The following is a 25,663-nucleotide window of genomic DNA, read 5'->3' as shown; positions in this document are numbered from 1 at the left end:
CAGAGAGAGTGAGCGATAACAACAGTCTGTTACTAAATTAACCTCAGAGGCGTAACGAGAAAACCACAATGGCTAACAGTTAATAACCCTCAACACACACACACACACACACACACACACACACACACAGGCTCAAACACAAACACACACACACACACACACACACACAAAAACTGTTCACAAATACTGTACACACTCACAGAAACACAGACCCAAACACACCCACACAAATCCACACACACAGAGCCTCCCCCCACCCCCCCTCCCCCCCCCCACACACACACACACACACACACACACACACACACACACACACACACAGCCATTGTTGTCTGATCATTGTATGTGTGGTAATCTGATGAATGCAAACATTTATCATCAGATCTGTTTTCTAAGCTGCTTTCACATCTAATTAACCACTTTAAACCGGTTTAGCTAGTTACTAGTCGCTGACCAATACATAAAGTAAACTCAATGCTTGACTAGTGACTAGTTACCTACCACATGTTAATTGCCACATGTTAACGCTTTCTTACTTCTTACTAAGTTAGTATTGCCTGCTTGATCATACACCACCGTGCAATAGTACATCTTGACCATCAATACAGGAGAGAGGACACACACACACACACACACACACACACACACACACACTAGGCAATCTCAACTGGGCCTGAGTACGGTTGCCTCTTGTACATATAGGTTGCGTATCGGTGCGTGTGCGCGTATCGGCTCATTAGCATCTGTACCGTGGCCTGAGCACACCTCTCCGAAGTGTACTGAGGCCACGGAATTGAACTGTGCTTGAGTACGGATGGCGTGCTCACACCAGCCAAACAATCTAGACTTTAGGGGGCAAACGTACCCGGGCACGGTGGCCTAGTGTGAGTGCGCCCTAAATCACCAACAAATGTTGATCATAGCATTTAAGTTAACTCTCTCTTACTAACTCTTTCTCCATAACACATTCTCTCTCTCTCTCTCTCTCTCTCTCTCTCTCTCTCTCACACACACACACACAAACAAACAGACAGATAAGACACACACACACAAAGATAAGATCAAACACATACTCACACCCACACCCACACACACACACACACACGTGTTGACTGAGAACAGACAAATCCCAAAGACAACGGAACTGCGTTGAGACTTTCTGTCTGGAAGTGACTGAGCTCTGTGATTCGTTGAGCCCACCCAGCCATGTGACGAAAACAACAACAACAACAACAACAACAACAACATAAACAAACAATCACCTCTACACAACGCTTTGATCCTGGAAGACACCTCCAGGAACTTCTTCCTCCTCCTCTTCCTCCTCCTCTTCTCTAGTCCTCCTCCTCTCTCCTCCTCCTCCATCTTCTCATTTTCCTTCAACTCCTCCTTCTCTTCTCCTCCTCCACCTCCTCCATCCATTCACAGCACACAGGTTGTGTCCATGTTCCTCCTCCATGTTCCTCCTCCATGTTCCTCCAGGTTCCTCCTCCATGTTCTTCCCTGTTCCTCCTCCATGTTCCTCCTCCATGTTCCTCCTCCATGTTCTTCCGGGTTCCTCCATGTTCCTCCAGGTTCCATCCCGTTCTGTTTCTAGTATCTCTACTGTCCTCTACTGCTGCTGTCACTGACCCTCCAGTCCCATCAGGGATGCGTTCATAACTTATACCATCTGTAGAACCTCGTCTCATCATGGCTCTACTGTTTTGTTTGGGAGTTTGAGAGTCAGAGAGCATGGAACGGTTTATCTGACGTTTAAAAACCTTATCCACAAACAACAGACATCAGAACTCGGATAACACTCGGATAACAACACAGCAGCATTTCAGCATTTCAAAACTTCTGGACTTCTCCCTCTCTCTCCCTCTCTCTCCCTTACTCTCACTTCCTCTCTCTCTCCATCTTTCTGCCCCTCTCTAACTTCCTCTCTCCCTCTCCCAATCTCTCCCTCTTTCTCCCCCACTCTCACTTCCTCTCTCTCTCCCTCTCCCTCCTATCTCTCCTTCTCCCTCACTCTCACTTTCTCTCTCTCCCTCTTTCTCCCTCTCTCTCACTTCCTCTCTCACTCTCCCACTCTCTCTCTCTCCCTCTCGCTCTCTCACTTCCTCTCTCACTCTCCCTCTCTCTGTCCAACTCTCCCTACCTCTGTTTCTCTCTACCTTTCTCGCTCTCTCATTAAGAAAACCCATTTCCATGTTGCCGTTGAAGATGATGGGGGTGTATTAGGGGTGTATTAAGGTATCATTTAGATGAGTTTGTTTGTTTGTGAGGAGGTGCCTCAGACTGCTAACGATAGCCTGGCTGAAGCCCTTTGAGTGCAGAGGCTAAACGACCCGATTAGCCTCAATGAGCCCGTGGCATTGTGTGGCGTTCCCCTCTGCTGCCGCCTGGTCTCTGGAGACGCGTCAGTAACTGTCGTCTGATTGATCCAACAAAGTGGGCATCGACCAGGTCCAGAGGTACCCGGTCTGGGTGGTGTTAGTGGGTGGTGTTTGTGGGGTGGTGGGTGGTGTTAGTGGTGTGGTGGGTGGTGTTTGTGGGGTGGTGGGTGGTGTTAGTGGGTGGTGTTTGTGGGGTGGTGGGTGGTGTTAGTGGTGTGGTGGGTGGTGTTAGTGGTGTGGTGGGTGGTGTTAGTGGGTGGTGTTAGTGGTGTGGTGGGTGATGTTAGTGGGTTGTGTTAGTGGTGTTGTGGGTGGTGTTTGTGGTGTGGTGGGTGGTGTTAGTGGGTGGTGTTAGCAGAGTGGGTGGTGTTAGTGGGGGTAGGGTCTGGTGGATAGTGTTAGTGGGTGGTGGGTGGTGTTAATGGGTGGTGTTATTGGGATGGTGTTAGTGTGTGGTGTTAGTGGTGTTAGTGGGGTGGAGGGTGGTGTTAGTGGGGGGATGGATGGTGTTAGTGGGGTGGAGGGTGGTGTTAGTGGGGTTGGGGGTAATGGCTGGTGGGTGGTGTTAGTGGGGGGTGTTAGTGGGGTGGAGGGTGGTGTTAGCGGGGGTGGGGGTAGTGGCTGGTGGGTGGTGTTAGCGGGGGTGGGGTGAACAGTGGGTGAAAAGTATCTCCATTCATCCCCTCCTTGTCTCCTCACCCTCCCCCAGCACTGTCACAATGCAAGAACTCCCCCCCACACACACACCTCCCCCTGCTCCACCCCCACACACACCTCCTCCAGGACACAAACACTCCCCCCTCACCCCGTCTCACCCGCCTCACCCAGCCCCCGGGCGCCGCGGGGGAGGGGCCTCCACCTATATAAGCAGAGTTGGGGCAGATGGGAGGGAGAACTTTACTTTAAGAGTTTGGTGAGAAGGTCTCCAGTGCTCCTGCAGTCACCCGGTTCCTCCTCTCATCCTCTCCTCTCCAAAGACCTGGACTGCTCCTTCTCCTCCTCCTCCTCCTCCTCTCCCCCTCGTCTGGTACCCTCCTGGCTGGGCCCGCCGAAGACCCCCTCTCTCGCGCCACGACTTCCCTGAGGACACTCAAAGTTCTGCTTCCAGTCCCGGACCCAGACGCCAGACGCCTCCTCTCTGGACCCCCTCCTCTCAGGACCTCCTCCTCTCAGGACCCCCTCCCCGTCTAGTCCTCCTCGGAGCCAGGCCAGTGGTTCTGTGGGTCCAGGGCCAGCGACCAGGACCGGACCATGCTGTCGGACTTCCTTAGCCCCTTTCTGGAGCTGGACGAGTTCTGCAAGGTAAGAAGTACCACTGGACCCTCACACCTTCCTCTGGACCCAGTCTGGACCCTCTCTCCCCTGGACCCAGTCTGGACCTTCTCTCCCCTGGACCCAGACCCCTATGCTCAGAGGCTGGGGGATGCGTTCCACAAGCTAGAGTGTCGATCATAAAACATATCAGACAGGTCTTGCATTATTTCACTTGTTGACATGAATCCAATAACCATCCCTTCACATTCATCCACTTTCATATGCAGTCAGTGGAGGTCTGGGGTAAATGTCTCCAGACTGAGTTGGTTCTCAGTTCAGCATTGAGTTTTTGATCCGTTGAAGTCTGGAGTAAATTAGTCTGAACAGTTAGTTCTCTCTCAGCTCTGTGCTCAGCATTAAGTTGGTAGTCTTCTCCAAATGGATTTATATTAAGGAATGAACAAGTGAATCAACCAAGTTTCCGTTCAATTGCAATATCTTCAGTTTTACATTCTAATCTTCCTTGAAGAGGAGTTTTACAAAAGTGGTTATATGTGCACAATGAATTCCTGTCCATTCTTTGGATTCGGCTTCTTTAAGTAGTGAAGAGTTTGTGTCTTTCTCTTCTCGTGTTTGATGGATTTGTTTTCTGCATGAATATGATTTGTTCATAACTAAAACAACATTTTCAAAGTAAACTCTCCACACGAAACACATTCTTTATATTCATTCATGAGGCGTCTTCATCATGAGGTGTTGTATCTGTTATAGTTTAGATTCTTTGGATGAAGTTTTAATCTCTTATCAAGTGGGAGAGGGGAGGAGGAGGGGAGGGAAAGAGGAGGAGGAGGGGAGGGAGGAGGTGGGGGGGAGGGGAGGAGGAGGGGAGGGAGGAGGTGGGGGAGAGAGAAGGAGAAGGGAAGAGGGGTGGAGGAGGGGAGAGAGGAGGAGGAGGGAGAGAGGGGAGGATAAAGTGAGGGAGAAGGAGGGGGGAGAGGAGGAGGAGGGGAGGGAGAAGGAGAAGGGGAGAGGGGAGGAGGAGGGGAGGTAAGAGGAGTTAGAGAGAGGAGGAGGAGGGGTAGTTGGGGGAGGTTTGTGAGGAGGGGCCCTCGACTGAAAAGGGCCCGAGGAATGCGGACCCCCACTCAATCTCCTTTTGTCCTTTTGTGTGACAGAATTTGGGCGGCGGTGAGCCGGCAGATGGCGTGTCCTCGAGCCTGCAGCGCAGCGTCCGGGGCTTCCAGCGCCGCCACTCCCTCTGCCCCGTCTCCCTGCCCAACTCCAAGTTCAACGACGCGGGCCCCCGGGAGGAGGAGGACCCCGGGGCCCCCGGCCGTTGGGCCCGCGAGGGCCGCCTGCCGGGCTCCGCGCTGGGCCACATCCCCTTCCGCGTGGACCGCTCCGTCAGCATGATCGAGGGGGGGCTGGGGGAGGACAAGATGGCCGGCGCGCCGTGCAGACCCCCGCCCGGCCTGGGCCTGAGCGCCGCCTCCCTCTGCTCCTCCTCCCTGTCGCTCTCCTCCTCCTCCTCCCTGTCCCCGCCCGCCTCCACGCGCTACAAGACGGAGCTGTGCCGCACCTACGAGGAGAGCGGCGTGTGCAAGTACGGCTCCAAGTGCCAGTTCGCCCACGGCGAGGAGGAGGTGCGGGGGCTGCACCGCCACCCCCGCTACAAGACGGAGCCCTGCCGCACCTTCCACACGGCCGGCTTCTGCCCCTACGGCGCCCGCTGCCACTTCATCCACAACGCCGACGAGATGCAGGAGGCCTCCTCCTGCTCCTCCTGCTCCCCCGGCCCCGCGCCTCCTCAGCGGCCGCGGCCTCCGCTGCTCCGCCACAGCTTCAGCTTCGCCGGCTTCTCCTCCTCCTCCTCCTCCTCCTCCTCCTCCGCCGCCGCTCCTCAGACGCTGGCGTCCGCCTTCCAGCCCGCCCCCCCCTCCTCGCTCCTCTTCTCCCGCGCCTCCTCCGTCTCCCCACCCCCGTCCTCCACCTCCTCCTTCGGCAGTCCGGAGCTCCTCTCTCCTCTGTTCCCGGAGCCGGGGGCCCAGACGCTCCGCTCCTACCCCTTCTGCAGCACCTCCCCCTTCTCCGGCTCCTCTCTCCTGGCAGCGGACGCGGCGGACTCCGCCCTCCGCTTCTACGCCCTCACCGATGCCGTCGCCAAGTGCCAGGCCGCCGTCTCCTCCTCCGCCTCCGCCTTCTCCGCCGTGGGAGGCCACCCCCCGCCGGGGCTCCAGCGCTGCTCCTCCGCCGACTCCCTGTCCGAGGAGGGCTACACCTCCTCCTGCTCCCTGAGCTCCGGGGGCTCCGACTCCCCCTGCTTCGAGGGCCGGCGGCTCCCCATCTTCAGCCGCCTGTCGGTGACCGACGAGTAGACCTGAAGAGGAGCAGGAGCAGGAGGAGGAGGAGGAGGTCGGAACACCCTGGGACTCCATCTCCCATGATCCTCTGCTCCGGTCCCAGAGCGTCAGACCTGTGTGTGTGTGTGTGGTCTCTGAGTTCCCTACTGTGCATATTGCATTCCTCTCATCCCAGCAGCAGTAGCTGCTCCGTGTTGGTCCAGTTTTAGCAGACTGTGGTGCTCTGTTGTAGAACGTCTGTGTACTGTTGTATACCGTTCATAGAACCCGCCGCCGCGGCTCTGAGTGAGAACCTGTGGAGTGGCCCTCTCCATCCCAACGTACGCGTGGAGAAAGGGGTCCAACGGCTCCCTGGTGGCTCGTGTGTCTCTGCCCTGTCTGCTGTTGGAGTGATTCACTCATTCATTGATGACGCCAGACGTTCAGGTGCCCCCTCCCTCTAGTTACCAAAGTGGACTGTAGCACCTCCTGCAGCGGCTAGTTTTAGCAGAGCAAACCCGTGTTGATTATTGACGTTGTAGCCTAACACTGTTCCTAGTTATTTATTTGGTTGTATTGATTGTGCTTTTGTATTTTGACTATGCTTTTCCCCGTCAGTTGTGACGTTGTGTGACGATGAATGCGGTGAGGAGGAGAGAGTCCAGAGGAGGAAACACACTCGGCATTCCTACGTCATGTTGCCTTATCCAGAGCGTTCCCAAACTGGGGATCTCCTCCTCTCACTCTGAGTCGTAGAATGATGTGTTTTATGGTCCCAGCCGATTGGTGCGACTCTGGGACGTCTCCGTCTCAATACTTCCAAGCTGAGCCCGAGAGCCACTTTCAGCTGGTGTTGCCCCGACTACAGACGCCACTGAGTGACAGGTCGAATCAGCAGTGACCTGAGTGACAGGTCGAATCAGCAGTGAGCTGAGTGACAGCTAGAACCGGCTATGGCCGGGTGAAGATACAGGAACCAGGCCACAAGCGTCTTATGAAGGAAAAAAAAAACTTTACTTCATGGCCTGTCATTCTTTAAGTGAATTCAGAGCTAATTCTGGTGCTGATGCTAACTGTTAGCCATGCTGATGATGGCAGTAAGCCATGCTGATGCTAACTGTTAGCCATGCTGATGCTAACGATGCTAGCTTTTAGCCTTGAGAGCGAGGTTCTTTTGACATTTGTTAATTTAAAAAAATCTATTTATTTTGTTGGTCATAGCGAAAGTATATTGTGTTTTCTTCTCTTTTTTATAATTTAATTGCATTGGTTGTTGACATTCCATGGAGTGATATTCAGGCTGTTTATCTTAATATATTGTCCATCTTGCTTTGAAAATAAAGTCATTGAAAACATTTCTTGGTTGATTGAATGATTTCCCTCCTTTATGTGTAGAGTGAGCCAGAGACCACTCGCTGACCTCGTGTTTCTGTGGAGGGTAGAATCACATACAGGAACACATTAGTAGCAGTACGAACATTGAATTAAAGAAATCTTTTCAACTGCTGAATAAACTCACTTTAGAACTGAGATCCTGGCTCCAGGAGCCGTCGGTCTGCGAGACAAGAAGGGACAACCTGTTGATGGTGAGCAGGACGTTTAATAACACTTATTAACCTATTAATAAGGGACACGTTTTCATTATTATTGCACAGCCACTCACCATATGAGTGGGAAGAGACAGAGATAAGCCAGTAAGAAGCTAATCATACGGATTCCTCTTTCATTAAACTAATGATGAATTAACACAAACCGTTTCAACTCACTTCCTCTCCAACCAGCCGCTTATTAATGAGCTGCAAACAGATAGGAGAGGGGGAGAGGGGGAGAGGGGGAGAGGGGGAGAGAGGGAGGTTAAGGGTGAGGTTGGGTGAGGCTGGGTGAGGGAGGGGGGTGGAGGATTGGAGCAACAGATGCCAGAACAAAGAGCTGCTCCAGAACAATGGAACTCCTCACTGATTCCATCTATTCACCAGTTAGGCTCTGCCCCTGGCTGGGCCGCTGGAGGGTGTGTGTGTGTGTGTGTGTGTGTGTGTGTGTGTGTGTGTGTGTGTGTGTGTGTGTGTGTATGTGTGTGTGTGTGTGTGTGTGTGTGTGTGTGTGTGTGTGTGTGTGTGTGTGTGTGTTTGAACGTGTTTGTGTGTGACATCATCTTTTGTGCGTCTTTCTCTTTTCAGGGTAACATCTGTATGCTAATGAAGCTAACTGGGAACGGGTTGACCTGTGTGTGTGTGTGTGTGTGTGTGTGTGTGTGTGTGTGTGTGTGTGTGTGTGTGTGTGTGTGTGTGTGTGTGTGTGTGTGTGTGTGTGTGTGTAGGGAAGTAAGAGGAAGAGTGTGTGACAGACACAAACACACAAATGTACACACAAACAGGAACAACACCATAACAATAATAAAGACAGAACTCAAGCACACAAAGTTACACTAACAACTAGACACAAGTACACTTGTTTCTCTTACTTCCCTACACACAAACACACACACACACACACACACACACGCACGCACGCACGCACGCGCACACACACACACACACACACACACACACACACACACACACACACACACACACACACACACACACACACACAGGGGAGGGGGTGGGCAGGATAAAGAGTTTTAAAGGATGTAAAAGGAGTAAGAGTGAAGGAAAGGAGAGGAGCTGAGGAGAGACAGAGGAAGAGTGAAGGAAAGGAGAGAAGGAAAGGAGAGACAGTTCCAAGAGGCTGGACGGAGACGGTTATGTCTACTGTTGGTGAAAATCTCGTGTTTCTACTGATAAAACAACAGTAACAGTTAAGAGCACTGAAAAGGATTTTACCGCAAATTATCTCAATTGTACTGAAATTGAGTTACTTATTTTAGGATAACATTTACTGTGAATAAAGGCCTAAGCACAGGAACAAACAAACAATTTACTTTGAATTGATGTGTCCAAGATAGTCTAAGTTGTGTTTGACTTACTATCCCAAGCAAGCAAAGACATATAGTCCTGGTACTAACCTTAACCCTCACTCTCAAAAATCCAAACCAAACCCTCAAACCGATCTATCAAACTAACCCTAAAAATATACCCTACCCCTAAAACTAAACCCTACGCGTAAAACCAAACCCTAACCCTCACTCTCAAAATCCAAAACCCTCAAACCAAACATTCAAATCTAACCCTAAAACTAAGTCCTAAACCTATTTAAATCCCACACCCAACACCAAACCCTAACCTCACTCTTAAATCAAAACAAACACCAAAATAATATCTTAAGCCTAACCTTAAACCCTAAATGTTAAACTAAATCCTGAGACTAAACCCTAAACGGTAAACTAAACCCTGAGACTAAACCCTAAACGTTGAACTAAACCCTGAGACTAAACCCTAAACCAGGGTTCCCCAATTAGTTTTGCCAGAGGGCCAAATTTGGTCAAGCATGCCACGCCAAGGGCCGAGATATCGTAAAAAAAATTTAATTCGTCATTTTTATGCGCACATTTTGCTTTAATTATCATTACTATAATTATTAGTAGTAGTTGAAAATACCCTGTGTTAGGAGTCACACAATAATGCTCTCTTGAAACAAAATTTGTCCAAAACCTACCATTAATTTATTAAAATGCCACTGGAACATCAGCAAACAAACACGCACACAGTGCAGCAGCCCCAAACATAAAAACTTAAATAGCATCAGCACAGTGTGTCTTCAACAGGGCATTGGGCCTGGTGCCATCCATCCAGATCAGTGTGTGTTCGCATCCACTCTCTTCCCCTCTCTATATGTCTCTCCCTCCCTCTCTAAGAGACACAGTAAGATTTTAGTTAGTTAGCTTTAAAATGTGATACCACAATATGTGACATTAATTTTAAACTTTTTAAATATGTGTGGCAAATAACATCAGTCTGTAAACAAAAAAACAAAAAAAAAATCTTATTATTATTTTTTTTTTTTTACACGTGAATGCCACTGGGTCAGTTGGGGTTGAAATTGGGGTTCACTGCCCTAAACGGTAAACTAAACCCTGAGACTTAACCCTAAACGTTGAACTAAACCCTGAGACTAAACCCTTCCAGAGCTGAAGCAGCAGCACACTGACGTCAGGACAAAGAAAATAATGTTTGAATTCCGCGTCCAAATCAGACCTGAATGTAGTAAGCGATTTGAGGCGGGCTTTGGGCTGAACAGGCATCGTTCTTCAACTGGACGGTGATTATCACAGAGAAGGTGCTCCTTCATCCTGAACAGTAGGTGTGTTGGATCCCAGCAGGAAGGGTTCCCTTGTCTGGGTTCTACAGAACCAACAGGCAGGTTCTCAATGTGATCCAGAACCTAAACAACATGTAGCTCGTTTGTCTATACGAGTCCCCAGCGAGCCAGGAGCATGTTGTTGGTGGCGCCCCCTATGGGCTTCTCCAAGGAAACAAAATGGTAACAAAATGGATGAAATTTCTTGATTCTCACTGTAGAACCCTATATTCATAGATTGTTTTGCCATTAAAATGCGTTTTGATGTAATTTCTAGAGAAAAAAATCGCATTTTATGTACAAAATCTCCAGTTAAATTTATTTTTAATTTTCTTACATTGCTATGTTGGTTGTGTCTGATGCTGCTATTGCCAAAACCACAGAGCTTCAATGTTGTGTGAATCCATGTCTTTGCGTTGTGTGGTCAGCAGTGAGGTTTTGGGTTATTGTACGAAACAATAAAAACGGGTGAATTTCTTCTTCTGTCGATTTTTGACAGACGAGGCAAACATGTATTTGTGGGGCGACCTGGATGTTTAAGATGATAATAATTATTGGGGATCATTATTTTCAAAAGATGATGAATAAATATCTAACCTTTCATAGTAATTCAATCAGTATGGCAGTAAATAAAGTGTGTAAATGAGGTGTGTATTTAAAGTGTATCACAGAGCACATCACAGCCTCGGGTCCCTAACCACTAGTCTTCGGATGCGTCTGTGGCCTGGGAGTATGGGAATGCCGATGTATTGTTGAGCTTGCAGTGCAACGCGTGTCGTGTCCCTGAGACGCAACACGGTTAACCTCACAGTTGTGGTCGAAGGGCTCCCCCTAGAGGCCAGACCTGTCCACTGCGGGTTGATTGTAGATCTACAGATAGATAGGTAGATTCTATCAGATCTACACTGGGGGGTCAATAGCAATGACACATTTACTTCTATCTGTTTAAAATTCCTGTAACTTATTAGCAAGATGCTAAGACAGATCTGGGAACACTGTTTACAGTTTCTTTATTCAGTCATAACGCAGATATGTATCTGTCTTGGCTTTAATCCAAATAATTTATGGTCACCTAATAAAAGAGGAACCATAGGGTCTACACCCCAGATCCCCCAGACCCTACACCCCAGATCCCCCAGACCCTACACCCCAGACCCTACACCCCAGATCCCCCAGACCCTACACCCCAGACCCTACACCCCAGATCCCCCAGACCCTACACCCCAGACCCTACACCCAGCGCCGTCGTATAGGGGGGAAAGGTTATGACAATTATAAGGGCCCACAGCCCGCTAGGGCCCACACACAGCCCCCAGCCTCTATGACAAAATGATTATGCATACACTGAGCTAATATATATTCATATGAATGAATCCGAATTAAAACAAAGCCACAAATCATACAATATTCTAATTTTAATAATTTCAATAATCCCCTTGGCCCCTTCTTAAAAAATGGTTTGGTCCACACCGCGGTTCGTTCTTCCCAGGGACGTGCACAGGAGTTTTGAGGGGCAGGTGACGAGCGCTACGAGCGGACGAGCGCTATTGCGGGCGCGATTGTTGACGGGGGGGGGGGGGGGGGGGGGGGGGTTGGATCGCGGACGAGCGCTATTGTTAACGGGGCGTTCGATCGCGGACGAGCACTTTTGCGGGCGCTATTGTTGAAGAACACTCAGAGGGCACTTTTTAATACGAGGCAAAAAGTATGGAAGCATGTATGTAGCAAAATTCTAATGGCAATGCAATTTGCAATTTGCAGTTCAATAAGTCATTGCATTATGCAATTGACAATTCATTATGCAATTTAGTAATGTCATTTGAAAATACGTTATTCAAAGGGTATTTTAATATGCAAAGTGACAATGAAATCTTCAATTCAATTTTAAAAAGTTATAACAATAAAAATAGAATTAACATTTTGTCACCTTTATTCAAATAGAAAAGCTATAGCGCCCCCGTAATTGCAATGCACTTTGCCACGCTCCGTGTATGGAAGCATATATGTAGTAAAATTCTAATGGAAATGCAATTTGCAATTTGCAATTCAATAAGTCATTACATTGTGCAATTGACAATTCATTATGCAATTTAATAATGTAATTTGTAAATACGTTATTCAAAGTGTATTTTAATATGCAAAGTGACAATGAAATCCTCAATAAAATTTGCAAAAGTTATAACAATAAAAATAGAATAACATTTTGTCAAATTTCTTGAGTTCCTTTATTCAAATTGAAAAGCTATTTCAAGCTACTTCGCCACGCTCCGTGTGTTGCAAAATTCAAATGACATTTCAATCCGCAAAACACTTTGCATCTACCAGCGAAATACGTCACTTCCTCGTAATTTCCTTGTAATACCCTATTTCCCAGAACACGCACTCTATCAACTGCATCTGTGTCTTCAACACGATTGTTCTCCACATCATCTGCCAAACTTCGGAGCGTAGCGACAATCTCCTCCATTGCTGACACTGTACCCCAGAACCCCCAGACCCTACACCCCAGACCCCCAAACCCCCCAGACCCTACACCCCAGAACCCCCAGATCCTACACCCTAGACCCTACACCCCAGACCCTACAGCCCAGACACTACAGCCCTGACACTACAGCCCGGACCCCCCAGACCCTTCACCCCAGACCCCGCAGACCCTTCACCCCAGACCCTTCACCCCAGACCCTACACCCCAGACCCCCCAGACCCAAGACCCTACACCCCAGACCCCAGACCCCCCAGACCCTTCACCCCAGACCCCCCAGACCCTTCACCCCAGACCCTACACCCCAGACCCCAGACCCCCCAGACCCTTCACCCCAGACCCCAGACCCCCCAGACCCTTCACCCCAGACCCCCCAGACCCTTCACCCCAGACCCTACACCCCAGACCCCAGACCCCCCAGACCCTTCACCCCAGACCCCAGACCCCAGTCCGGCTCCACAACGGCGGGGCGAGCCCCTGATGCAGGACACTGAAGACCAACTGGTCTGCTGCTGGAAGCTCTCCTTCTCTGGTTCATATCGCAGCACTTAGAAGCACACTTTGCTTATTGTTGGAAGTTGTTTTCGATGCAGAGTGTGTTCAGTGCTGCGAGCCCCAGAGTGGAGGAAACACTGCCTGCTCTCCGCCGAGACGTGTGATTGGTCTAGGCAGCACGTCACTCAGCGTCGGGGGAGTGCTAACCGCCAGCTCTGACGCATGCCAGCCGTCCGCGACGGTCTTCCTGTTCCTGGACACACGTCCTGCTTCTTCTCCAACCAATCAGAAGACTCTGCTTCCTTACCTCAAACCACAAGGGACCAATCAACAGCCTGATATAGGAAACTGGGCTGGGCTTCAAACAAACTCTCACATGTATATGTGTGTGTTGATGTGTTTGTGTGTGTGTGTGTGTGTGTGTGTGTGTGCGTGTGTGCGTGTGTGTGTGTGTGTGTGTGTGTGTGTGTGTGTGTGTGTGTGTGTGTGTGTGTGTGTGTGTGTGTGAGTGCGTGCGTGCGTGCGTGCGTGCGTGTGTGCGTGCGTGCGTGTGTGTGTGTGTGTGTGTGTGTATTTTACACGTTTTCAAAAGGGTGTGAAACTCTGGAATGCCCTAAACACGTAGGATGTTTTGGTGAAAGGACAGAGACGCTGTCCCAGACCCTAACCTAACACACCTAACACCTAAACTAACCCTCTCTAACCTAACACCTAAACTAACCATCTCTAACCTAACACCTAAACTAACCATCTCTAACCTAACACCTAAACTAACCCTCTCTAACCTAACAGCTAAACTAACCATCTCTTACCTATAACACCTAAACTAACCATATCTAACCTAACACCTAAACTAACCATCTCTAACCGAACAGCTAAACTAACCCTCTCTAACCTAACACCTAAACTAACCCTCTCTAACCTAACACCTAAACTAACCATCTCTAACCGAACAGCTAAACTAACCATCTCTAACCTAACACCTAAACTAACCATCTCTAACCGAACAGCTAAACTAACCATCTCTAACCTCACACCTAAACTAACCATCTCTAACCTCACACCTAAAAACAAACCATCTCTAACCTAACCAAACCGCCAGTGGTGATCTCCTCTCATCTCTGGCCACGCCTCTCAGCCAGACGCGCGGTCACACTCTTAGCAGGTGCGTCTCTCCGCGGGGTTCCTCCGTGACGCTGCGCCCCGTCCCGACATGAGCGCGGCCTCGCAGCGGAGCCTCCGGTGGTTTCAGGGGCTGGTCGTCGCCGTGGTGTTCTTGGTGCTGGCCTGGCTGCGCAGGTATGTAGGCTCTGTTTATTCCGTCCTCTTTTCCTTGCGCTTCTCTCTCTCTAACTCGGTGGCGGGTATAGACTCAGTGGTCTAGATCAATGGGCCAGGACTGACTCAGTGGTCTAGACCAGGGGGCCAGGACGGACTCAGTGGTGGGTCTAGACCATTTATGCTATTAGCACTTCGGGTGGTGCCGAGCCGAGATGGACCCTCTCCAAGGTCGGTCTCCCTCGGTGGGTCGGTCTGTCCAAGCGGGTCCAAATGTAGGCATACAGACGTATAGGATTACAATAACTGGTGCGTCCTGGTGCGTGCGTCCTGGTGTAATCATATAGCCTACGGTGTGCGTCCTGAGTGTGCGTCCTGGGTGTTGGAGACGCGTCGCCACCAGAGTGAGTCTCCACAGCTCGGTTCGTTTTGAGGCGTTGGTTCCCTAACTGTATTTTTAGTAAGTTGAAGAAAGCTCAGAGAGAAACCACGGAAACAGCTGATTCTATCTGAGCTTCCTTCAACTTATCTATCTAACTGTTTCCGTATAGGCTATACGGAAACAGTTAGATAGAAATAAAAATGACACCCAAATTACTGTTTTGAGGGTGTCATTTTTATTGATTTCGGACGAAGTAGGCGAAGTAGGCTACAACGGCTCGATAATGCCTGCATAATGGCAGCCAAGTAAGCCAACTGTTTACAAAATTCGAACTGTGGATTTACAAATCATGGCCCAAATAATATGGGTAATAATAAGGATTATAGCACAAATAAATTAAATGATTTGTTTTAATAACTTCAATTGATAATGACTCATAATATCTGACACATGGCAGATCCAAAGGCTGTAAAAAAAACGTTCATTGCTTTCTATGTTATTCATATTGGCAGATTGATATTAAAGTTAACCGAAAACAATAAAAATCTCCCCCTGAAAACAGTAATTCGGTGTTGTAATATGAACATAGAACATAGAAGATTTATTGTCATTGCATTGAATACAGTGTACACAACGAAATTGAAGGTGCCACTCCTGATCAGTGCTTTAAAAAGAAGAATAAATAGTATAATAAATAAGTAACAAATAAGACACCGCCTCTTCCCCTTCATACACTCTCTTTGCTCTCGCTCTCTCTCTCACACACACACACACACACACACACACACACACACACACACACACACACACACACACACACACACACACACACACACACCAACTCAAAGAGGGACACAGACATACAGACTAACATCTACCCATCCGTCCCTGACCAAATACACCCTCCCGCACACAAATGCACAAATGTGTAAACTAGCAGAAGGTTACATCATATTAGAAAAATAAAAAATAATGTCCAGAGAGGTAGTGTGATTCTTCATCACGGGGGTAAGGGGGGCTGTGAGATGTGGGCAGTATTGCACTGACTACTGTTTGTTCAGTGACCGTATGGCCCAGGGCAGGGTAAAAACTGTCTGGTTTGTCTGGTGGTGCGGGGTTGCATTGACCTGTAGCGCCTACCGGAGGGAAGCAGGTTAAACAGAGCGTCTTTGAGGATGGATCTGGTCCTATTTAGGCAGCGGGAGTTGGCGGAAAGAATGGACACCGGATTGAAATATGACGCCCATTCATTAATAGGGTGTCACTGTACACACGCGGAGACCTTCATATCATTCTGACTAGGCAAACTTTATATTTAAAAAAATAAAACGACCGACCCATCACTAGCCTGCAAAAAAATAGTCGCGGAACACCCGTTCATTTGGAATGCGACCATTTGCAATATCTTCTAACAAGGCCAACACTGCCATTGTCAACCTCGATCGATTATTGTTACATTTTGCGCATGCTTTTATATTCTCATCTATTTGGATCCAAGGTGTCAATAATTCTAACATAATTCATAATCGACCGACTGGTTCATTGATGGATTGATTTTAAGTAACAATGGCTTGTGCTTACTCCACCCAACATCAAATAATAATATTGCAGTCAAGAATTTCACGACAAATGTGTGAAGAGAGATCCATTAGCCTAGATGTCATGCGTGGTCCTGAAAATATGTTAAGTTTAATAAACAAGTCATCACTGAAAATAATATTGCTGGGGCTTCCTTTTAATTTCCTTTTAATTCCAATATTGACAATATAGTTTAATGAGTCTGTTTAAGTTTAGCCTAATATCAACAACAGTGTCACATTATGCATCTCGACAACAATAACGCATTATTGAAGTGCATTTAAGATCACGCATCCCGACGTTCAAATCCACTTTGAACTAGCTCATATTGCAATATTAGCCTACTTCATGACTCGTGATCGAGTAGGCCTAATGTTGTTGCGCTGTATTGCCTCAATGTGCCGCCAACTGACAAAATGCAGCAGAAATGTGCGTAAGCCAGGCATTTAGTTTGCGTGGAGAACCGCACTTTCTCACGTCAACTTTTCTCTTTTCAGAGCGAGAGAATCACTTTTTGACCAACAATGTGTTTCTGACCTTAACATGTGAATATTTCTCATAACTAATATGCTTCACTTAAATGGTGGTATATGGCTTATATAACCATTTGTAAGCTTAGTTACACGTTTGCATTGAAAGGGACAGATATATAAACTTTTAAAATTGTTATATTTGCAAAATGCTTTTCAGAGTGAGAGAATCACTTTTTGACCAACAATGTGTTTCTGACCTTAACATGTGAATTGTGCTCAAATCGAATGTGCTTCGACCTCCAGTCCTATTCTACCTAGGCACTACTGGCCCCCAACTGCTTGGACCCCACTTGGTCAGACGCCACCTGGTCCACCTGGTCAGAGCCCACCTGGTCCTGGTCAGAGCCCACCTGGTCCTGGTCAGAGACCATCTGGTCAGAGACCACCTGGTCCTGGTCAGACCCCACCTGGTCCTGGTCAGAGACCATCTGGTCAGAGACCACCTGGTCCTGGTCAGACCCCACCTGGTCAGAGCCCACCTGGTCAGAGCCCACCTGGTCCTGCTCTGAGCCCACCTGGTCAGAGCCCACCTGGTCCTGGTCAGAGCCCACCTGGTCAGAACCCACCTGGTCAGAGCCCACCTGGTCCAACTCAAGCCAACCGATGCCTCCAGCCAGGTAAAGTAGTTCTCTGAAGTGTAAATTGAATTATATCCACGTGGATATGTCATGACTGCTGGCCAATGGGAATGTAGATAAGCTCTGTTTCCCATGACCTCCTGCCTGACCCCAGCCTGGTCTGAGGATGTGGGTGCAGCAGTGTATCTTCACGATGAGGGAGGAGCGTCATGCAGGACTCACTCCTGTATTACGGGAAGTGGAAACAGTGAGACCGTTCTGACCACTGCATTCCTCTGTGTTAATGTGACCCCGTTTACTGCTTCCTTTCTGGCCAGGTCACTGGCAGATCTCAACGGACTCAGCTGGTCAAAGGAAAGGAAAGAAGTAGACTATCGATTGACGGTGGATTATTGGAGACCGCATTCAAATAGTGGTTTTAGGGAAATGATGGATTTAGTTTTATTTATTTTTTCAACAAGACAATTAATATTAGTAAGACCACTGGAACCGTCACCTTATCATGGTGGAGAGGTTTGCATGTCCCTGTGAACCTGAGGGCTGTGTTGTCTGGAGCCTTGTGCTCCTGCTAGGGTCTCCCATGGCAGAGTGCTCTCAGGTGAGGGACCAGACTAAGAATGGTTCACCAAGACCTCATGAACACACAAAATAGAGGAGAGACCCTGCCCGGAGGAAGCCCCGTCTGGAGCCAGGCCCAGACGGAGGGCTCGTTGGCGAGCGCCTGGTGGCCGGGTTTGCTTGTTACGTGGCACCCCCCCCCTCTTCGTCCTCTGGGCCCACCACCTGCAGGGAGACCCGCTGGGGTCAGGTGCACTGCCACAGTGCACCTGTTGGACTCTATTCTTCTCCGGAGTTGCCCAGGGCGTGAGGCGCCGGGCGGGTGTGGGGATACTCATAAATCCCCGGATGAGCGCCGTGGTGTTGGAGTTTACCCCGGTGGACGAGAGGGTCGTGGTGGGGGGGAAAACTCTGATTGTTGTTTGTGCATATGCACTGAACAGCAGTTCAGAGTACTCTGCCTTCTTGGAGACCCAGAATGGAGTCCTGTATGATGCTCCAGTAGGGGACTCCGTAGTTCTGCTGGGAGACTTCAACGCCCACGTGGGCAACAACGGAGACACCTGGAGAGGCGTGGTGGGGAGGAACGGCCTCCCTGATCTAAACCCGAGTGGTCGTTTGTTACTGGACTTCTGTGCTAGTCATGGATTGTCCATAACGAACACCATGTTTGAACATAAGGGTGCTCATAAGTGTATCTGGTACCAGAGTACCCTAGGCCGAAGATCGATGATCGATTTCGTGATCGTGTCAGCTGATTTGAGGCCTTATGTTTTGGACACTCGGGTGAAGAGAGGGGCGGAACTGTCAACCGACCACCATCTGGTGGTGAGTTGGATCAGGGAATGGGGGAAGATTCTGGACAGACCTGGTAAGCCCAAACCTGTAGTGCAGGTGAATTGGGAACGTCTGGAGGAGGCCCCCGTCCTAGAGATCTTCAACTCACACCTCCAGCTGAGCTTTTCTAGCATTCCTGTGGAGGTTGGGGGCATTGAGCCTGAGTGGGCGGTGTTAATAGCCTCCATTGCTGAAGCTGTGGTGGTGAGCTGTGGCCTCAGGGTCTTAGGTTCCTCAAGGGAGGAGGGTGGCTGGCTTCTCCCTTAGGGATAGGGTGAGAAGTTCAGTCATCCGGGAGGAACTCGGATTAGAGCCACTGCTCCTCTGCTTAGAAAGGAGTCAGTTGAGGTGGTTCGGGCATCTGGTAAGGATGCCCACTGGACGCCTCCCTTGGGAGGTGTTCCACGCACGACCAGTGGGGAGGAGACCCCAGGGAAGACCCAGGACTAGGTGGAGAGATTATATCTCAACACTGGCCTGGGAACACCTCGGGATCCCCCTGTCAGAGCTGGTCAATGTGGCCCGGGAAAGGGAAGTCTGGGGCCCCCTGCTTGAGCTGCTGCCCCCGCGACACAACCCTGGATAAGCGGATGAGGATGAGGATGAGGAAGATCATTGGCCAAATCTTTTCATTTTCAAAACATATTAATTTAGACAGGTACATGCATCAGTTTAATCTCAAACTGTGTCTTCAAATTCACATTCTGAAGATGTATTAATTAATCGATATAATAAATATCTAGCGGGAAATGTGCCTTTTATTGTTATATATTTGTTACAACTCATCTCTCGTTCATCTCTTCCTCTGTCCCTCCCAGACACCGCCAGAGAGAAGGCGCCCCTAGTGGCCGTCAGCGGAACAAACACCCTGCTGATCTCGGCCTACCTCGACCTCCGAGCCCGACCAAAGGCTAGTAAACGTCAAATACTAAAGCGCTAATAGTACTACAAAATAGAACACACAAATACTGCAGTACTACACTGATACTGTATTACTACACTCAAATACTGTCGTACTAAACTCTTATACTGGAGACAGCTCTCTGTGGGATCCTGAGGTTCTACGTTCCTCTGAGGTTCTACATTCCTCTGTCTGCGGTTCGCAGGTCCGCATCGTTGCCGTGGCGCTGAGGAGGGAGTACGCCTCCTACCAATGCCTCCTCTGTTGCCAGGGGCAACCCTACATGGCTGCCGGCACTGCTGATGTCCACAGTGACCACTTTGGGTTTGAGTACGGGACGGCGGACGTCTTCTGCCCCCTCCCTGCCGGCTGTCCAGACCCCTCCCACGTGGCCGTGAGCATGGTGGGGGCCCCCGCAGGTAGGATAGGGTCACTGCACCGTTACATTCACCTCCTTCTACACTACCATGCCTTCACCATGATGTTGTTTTATTAAGTCACACCATTACATGACCTAACATTATGACAAATCATGATACGCTTTGTTACGTTTGTTAACGTAACAGACCCCCCCCACCGCAGACTGGACTATCACCACACTATAGACTATAGGCTATAGGCTAAGTGTGGGGGGGGAGGCTCCACAGTGCCTGAACAGAACACGCCCACCCACTCTCTTACTCTGGCTCTCAACGAAGGCGGTCGCATTTTTCTGTCCCTCTCCTCCCCCTGATCTTCCCGGCTTTGCTCTTGTCTCCCGGCTTTGCGGCTACTCGCCCCAAAACCAAACAACCCAAATTTTATCTGCTTTCGGCCCAACCCAAAACCAGCACTGGCCTCGGCCAAGGCCACTGCTGGAACAACAACTCCCCCGGATGAGCACTGCAGTGAGACGCTCTCTTTGTGCTTTCCCTCCCCCACTCCACAGACACCTGCTGATTGTTGACTCTGTTTGGGACCTGATCAAGGTTGTCTTCATGGCAACTTGCTGTGTTATCGCTATGACACAGCGATAACACAGCTGAGACGGCTGAGACACCATGGTTGTGATGCCAGGCGAAGCGACTCTCCAGGCCTACACATACACAAACTTTTACATAGATACAGCTACGCATCCACCCCCCCACTACCCACATCCCATGCCTTGCTATGTGCTGTATGTTGCTGAGGTGTTTTTTTCCTGTCCCCACACTGTACTCCCCATCAAGGGGGGAGGCTATGCTGAGTCCAGGTGAACTCTGAACAAGTGACTCTTGAGTCTCTTGCGGAAGCCATGAGCCATGAAAGCAGAGTCAACCTTTCTGTTGGGTTCCTCTGGTCGGGTTCTTCTGGTCAGATTCCTGTAGTCGGGTTCCTGTGGTCGGGTTCCTGTGGTCGGGTTCCTGTGGTCGGGTTCCTCTGGTCGGGTTCCTGTGGTCAGTTTTCCTGTGGTCAGGTTCCTGTGGTCGGGTTCCTCTGGTCGGGTTCCTGTGGTCGGGTTCCTCTGGTCGGGTTCCTCTGGTCGGGTTCCTGTGGTCAGTTTTCCTGTGGTCAGGTTCCTGTGGTCGGGTTCCTCTGGTCGGGTTCCTGTGGTCAGTTTTCCTGTGGTCAGGTTCCTCTGGTCGGGTTCCTCTGGTCGGGTTCCTGTGGTTGGGTTCCTCTGGTCGGGTTCCTCTGGTCGGGTTCCTGTGGTCGGGTTCCTGGGGTTCCTCTGGTCCAGTTCCTCTGGTCCAGTTCCAGTCCAAACCGGTTCCACCAGGCGCCCGTCGAGTCCCGTGGATTCAGACCCCCAGGTTTGGGTCTGCCAAACCCAGAGGAGAACCATTCGTTAGAGTCTCCCCTGATTGGTCGATCCCTGCTTGTGACAGAGACCCAGAGCCAGGAGGAGGAGGAGCCAAGGTTCCTGCTGGTCCAGAACAGGCAGCCAATCAGCAAGGACTTCCCTCACCAGTTCACCGTCTGCCTCTCCACCATGTTTGACTTCTCCAACGTGCTGCAGGTCCGGACTCACTTCCTGTGCTTTGCTGTAATACTTCCTGTTTAGGGCACTGACGTTTTTCGTTCAGCTGAGGGTTCCCCCTGAAGTAAGCTGAGGGCCCCCTTATCTCAGGGGACATTTGACTTGTAATGTGGAATCAAATAAAGTATACCCAGACCCTGTGTGTGTGTGTGTGTGTGTGTGTGTGTGTGCGTGCGTGCGTGCGTCAGCTGGTCCAAAGCATGGAGATGCTGCGGTTTCTGGGCGTGACCCAGGTGGTTCTCTACAAGACGAGCTGCAGCGCAGACACACAGCGGCTCCTGGACTACTATGAACGCACAGGTACACACACACACACACACACACACACACACACACACACACACACACACACACACACACACACACACACACACACACACACACACACACACACACACACACACACACACACACACACACACACACACACACACAGGGTCTGGTCCCAGGAGGGGACCGGTCCAGGGAGGCTCTGACACATGACCCACCATGGTGCCTCCAGGCGGCCCCTGACGACGTTGTGTCCCCCAGGGTTCCTGGAGGTGATCGCGTGGCCCCTGGCCGGCCGGCTCAACGTGTCTCGGAGCTGGCAGCCGGCGCTGGGCCCCGGGCAGCTGCACTACTACGGCCAGCTGCCGGCTCTCAACGACTGCGTTTACCGAAGCATGTACCGCAGCCGCTACCTGGGCCTGCACGACATGGACGAGCTCATCCTGCCCCAGGCCGTGGACAGGTTGGCAGGCACACTCACGCACACACACACACTCACGCTCGCACACTCACACTGTGCATGCATGCATGCATGTATGCACACACACTCACATGCATGCACACATTTCGAAATTTCAAAATGATTTGTTTTAAATATGACTTATTTTATTCATTTTACCAAATTCTATCCTTTGTACTCATTGCACCGTGGGTCAGACACAAACCAAACATCGATTTCTATATTTGTCTTGTCCATATTTGGTAATTGACAATAAAGCTGACTTTGACACACACACACACACACACACACACACACACACACACACACACACACACACACACACACACACACACACACACACACACAGTTCCCTGCTGGGTTCCGGAGGGTTCTAACGTCTTGTCTCCCAGCTGGGCGGAGCTGCTGCCGCTGCTGGAGCTGGAGCACGGGCCGGGCCGCAGCTTCATGTTCCAGAACTACGTCTTCCCCACCTCCGTCTCCGGGACCGCCCCCTCCTCCGAGACCCGCCCCCCCTCGCGCTGGCAGGAAGTGGAGGGGGTCAACATCCTGGACCACCTGTACCACGAGCCCCTGGACGGCCTGATGTGGAACAACTACAAGATCGTGGTGGACCCCCGGGCCGTGGTGCGGGCCACCGTCCACGGGCTGCTGGCCCCCACAGACATCGCCGTCTTCGTGCCCAGCAGCGTGGCACGCATGTACCACACCAGGTAGAACCTAGAACCACAGCAGCTAGAACCACAGCAGGTACAACCTAGAACCACAGCAGGTAGAACCCAGAACCACAGCAGGTAGAACCCAGAACCACAGCAGCTAGAACCACAGCAGGTACAACCTAGAACCACAGCAGGTAGAACCCAGAACCACAGCAGGTAGAACCTAGAACCACAGCAGGTACAACCTAGAACCACAGCAGCTAGAACCACAGCAAGTACAACCTAGAACCACAGCAGGTAGAACCACAGCAGGTACAACCTAGAACCACAGCAGGTAGAACCCAGAACCACAGCAGGTAGAACCTAGAACCACAGCAGGTAGAACCACAGTAGGTACAACCTAGAACCACAGCAGGTAGAACCCAGAACCACAGCAGCTAGAACCCAGAACCACAGCAGCTAGAACCACAACAGGTAGAACCTAGAACCACAGCAGCTAGAACCACAGGAGGTAGAACCTAGAACCACAGCAGGTAGAACCACAGCAGGTAGAACCTAGAACCACAGCAGGTAGAACCCAGAACCACAGCAGGTAGAACCTAGAACCACAGCAGGTAGAACCACAGCAGGTACAACCTAGAACCACAGCAGGTAGAACCACAGCAGGTACAACCTAGAACCACAGCAGCTAGAACCACAGCAGGTACAACCTAGAACCACAGCAGCTAGAACCACAGCAGGTAGAACCTAGAACCACAGCAGCTAGAACCACAGCAGGTAGAACCTAGAACCACAGCAGATAGAACCTAGAACCACAGCAGGTAGAATCACAGCAGGTAGAACCTAGAACCACAGCAGGTAGAACCCAGAACCACAGCAGGTAGAACCTAGAACCACAGCAGGTAGAACCACACCTAGAACCACAGCAGGTAGAACCTAGAACCACATCTAGAACCACAGCAGGTACAACCTAGAACCACAACAGATAGAACCTAGAAACACACCTAGAACCAAACCAGCTAGAACCTAGAACCACAGCAGGTAGAACCTAGTACCACAGCAGGTACAACCTAGAACCACATCAGCTAGAACCTAGAACCACAGCAGGTAGAACCTAGAACCACAGCTAGAACCACACAAGCTAGAACCTAGAACCACAGCAAGTAGAACCTAGAACCACAGCAGGTAGAACCACACGTAGAACCACACCAGGTAGAACCACACGTAGAACCACACCAGGTAGAACCACACGTAGAACCACACCAGGTAGAACCACAGCAAGTAGAAGCATAGCTTCTACCTGGGTAGACAGAGTGTGTAGTGGGGTGTTGATCTGGGCTCAGAGAGGAGTTGTGTAGAAAGTCTCTCACACCAGCCTTCAATAATGTCTGTCTGTCTGTCTGTCTGTCTGTCTGTCTGTCTGTGTGCGTGCGGTCCAGAGTGCCGGTGAAGGCGGGGCTGAGGCTGACCAACCTAATGTTTGACGGCCGTCTGCTGGACTACAGAGACCGCCTGGTCCGGGCCGTGGACGTGGTCCTGGAGGAGACCAGGCTCTGCACCCGTCCCAGGCGGGCCCCCCACCTGGGGACTGAGGGGGTGGGGTAGGGTGGAGAAGACCAGTTCCTCCACCCGTACCTAGCTGTCAGTTCTACATAGATCTAGCTGTCAGTTCTTTAGATCTAGCTGTCAGTTCTACATAGATCTAGCTGTCAGTTCTTTAGATCTAGCTGTCAGTTCTTTAGATCTAGCTGTCAGTTCTTTAGATCTAGTTGTTCTTCTTCCATATCTTCCATGAAAGTTGAAACTAAAGACAATAATTTGTTGATCGACTTTGGTCTGGGCTTGAAATAATGGTTGTTTGATGTTCTGGAAATGGGTCAATCCTAATTTGTTACCACTGCTCCTTATAATTGAAATGTATATTTTTTCATTCAATACATATTTGATCATTCTTGTTCTCTTTGGTTCTTAATGAAGTCACTAGGGCTGGGTAAAAATATAGATTCATCAATGCACTGCAATTTATTTGTTCTCGATTCATTTTTGATTCAGAATTTTTTTAAATAAAAAAAACACTTCTCAAGATAAGCTAAATATAAATGAATAAATAAATAAATATATATATATATGTCATCTGCACATATTATTGAATCGATATCGAAGCAATTGGATCAATATCGAATCAAATCGATATTGAATCGTGACCTAAAGAATCGGAATTGAATTTAAATGTGAGGTACCTGGCAACACCCAGCCCTAGAAGTCACTATTGATTATATGAATTACTCCATATGAATTAATAATAAAAGACAAAAGTCAGGCAACTAATGGCGCATTTCCACTGGCGGGTACGCTTCGGACCCAGCACGCCTCAGCCGAGTAGTGAGGGTGTGGTATAGCCCAGCTCAGTTACGGCTCGCGTTTCCACCGCCCCCAGTACCCT

The 25,663-nt window shown here is 49.8% G+C and overlaps 2 protein-coding genes across 2 annotated transcripts; both read left to right on the top strand.

The window, feature by feature from the left end:
* Positions 1-2,929: 2,929 nt before the first annotated feature.
* On the top strand, positions 2,930-6,010 carry LOC311341590 (mRNA decay activator protein ZFP36L1; the record flags this gene model as incomplete). Its single annotated transcript, XM_084466409.1, has 4 exons — positions 2,930-2,936; positions 3,359-3,408; positions 3,573-3,683; positions 4,811-6,010. 4 exons carry the CDS (start codon positions 2,930-2,932, stop codon positions 6,008-6,010), a joined length of 1,368 nt encoding a protein of 455 aa, XP_084322535.1.
* A 7,723-nt stretch (positions 6,011-13,733) lies between these two features.
* On the top strand, positions 13,734-25,107 carry LOC311342088 (uncharacterized protein). The gene is given in 10 exon segments (XM_084466922.1): positions 13,734-14,486; positions 17,202-17,575; positions 19,750-19,841; positions 20,038-20,251; positions 21,680-21,810; positions 22,020-22,131; positions 22,363-22,564; positions 22,954-23,274; positions 24,660-24,766; positions 24,769-25,107. Coding segments are annotated over 10 exon segments (1,683 nt in total). The 5' UTR covers positions 13,734-14,400; the 3' UTR covers positions 24,813-25,107.
* The last annotated feature ends 556 nt before the right edge of the window (positions 25,108-25,663 follow it).

Source organism: Micromesistius poutassou (genome assembly GCF_964030765.1).
Source record: "Micromesistius poutassou genome assembly, chromosome: 4".
Classification (NCBI taxonomy): Eukaryota; Metazoa; Chordata; class Actinopteri; order Gadiformes; family Gadidae; genus Micromesistius; species Micromesistius poutassou.
The sequence above is the reverse complement of the archived record's forward strand: the minus strand, read 5'-3'. Positions and strand labels throughout refer to the sequence as shown.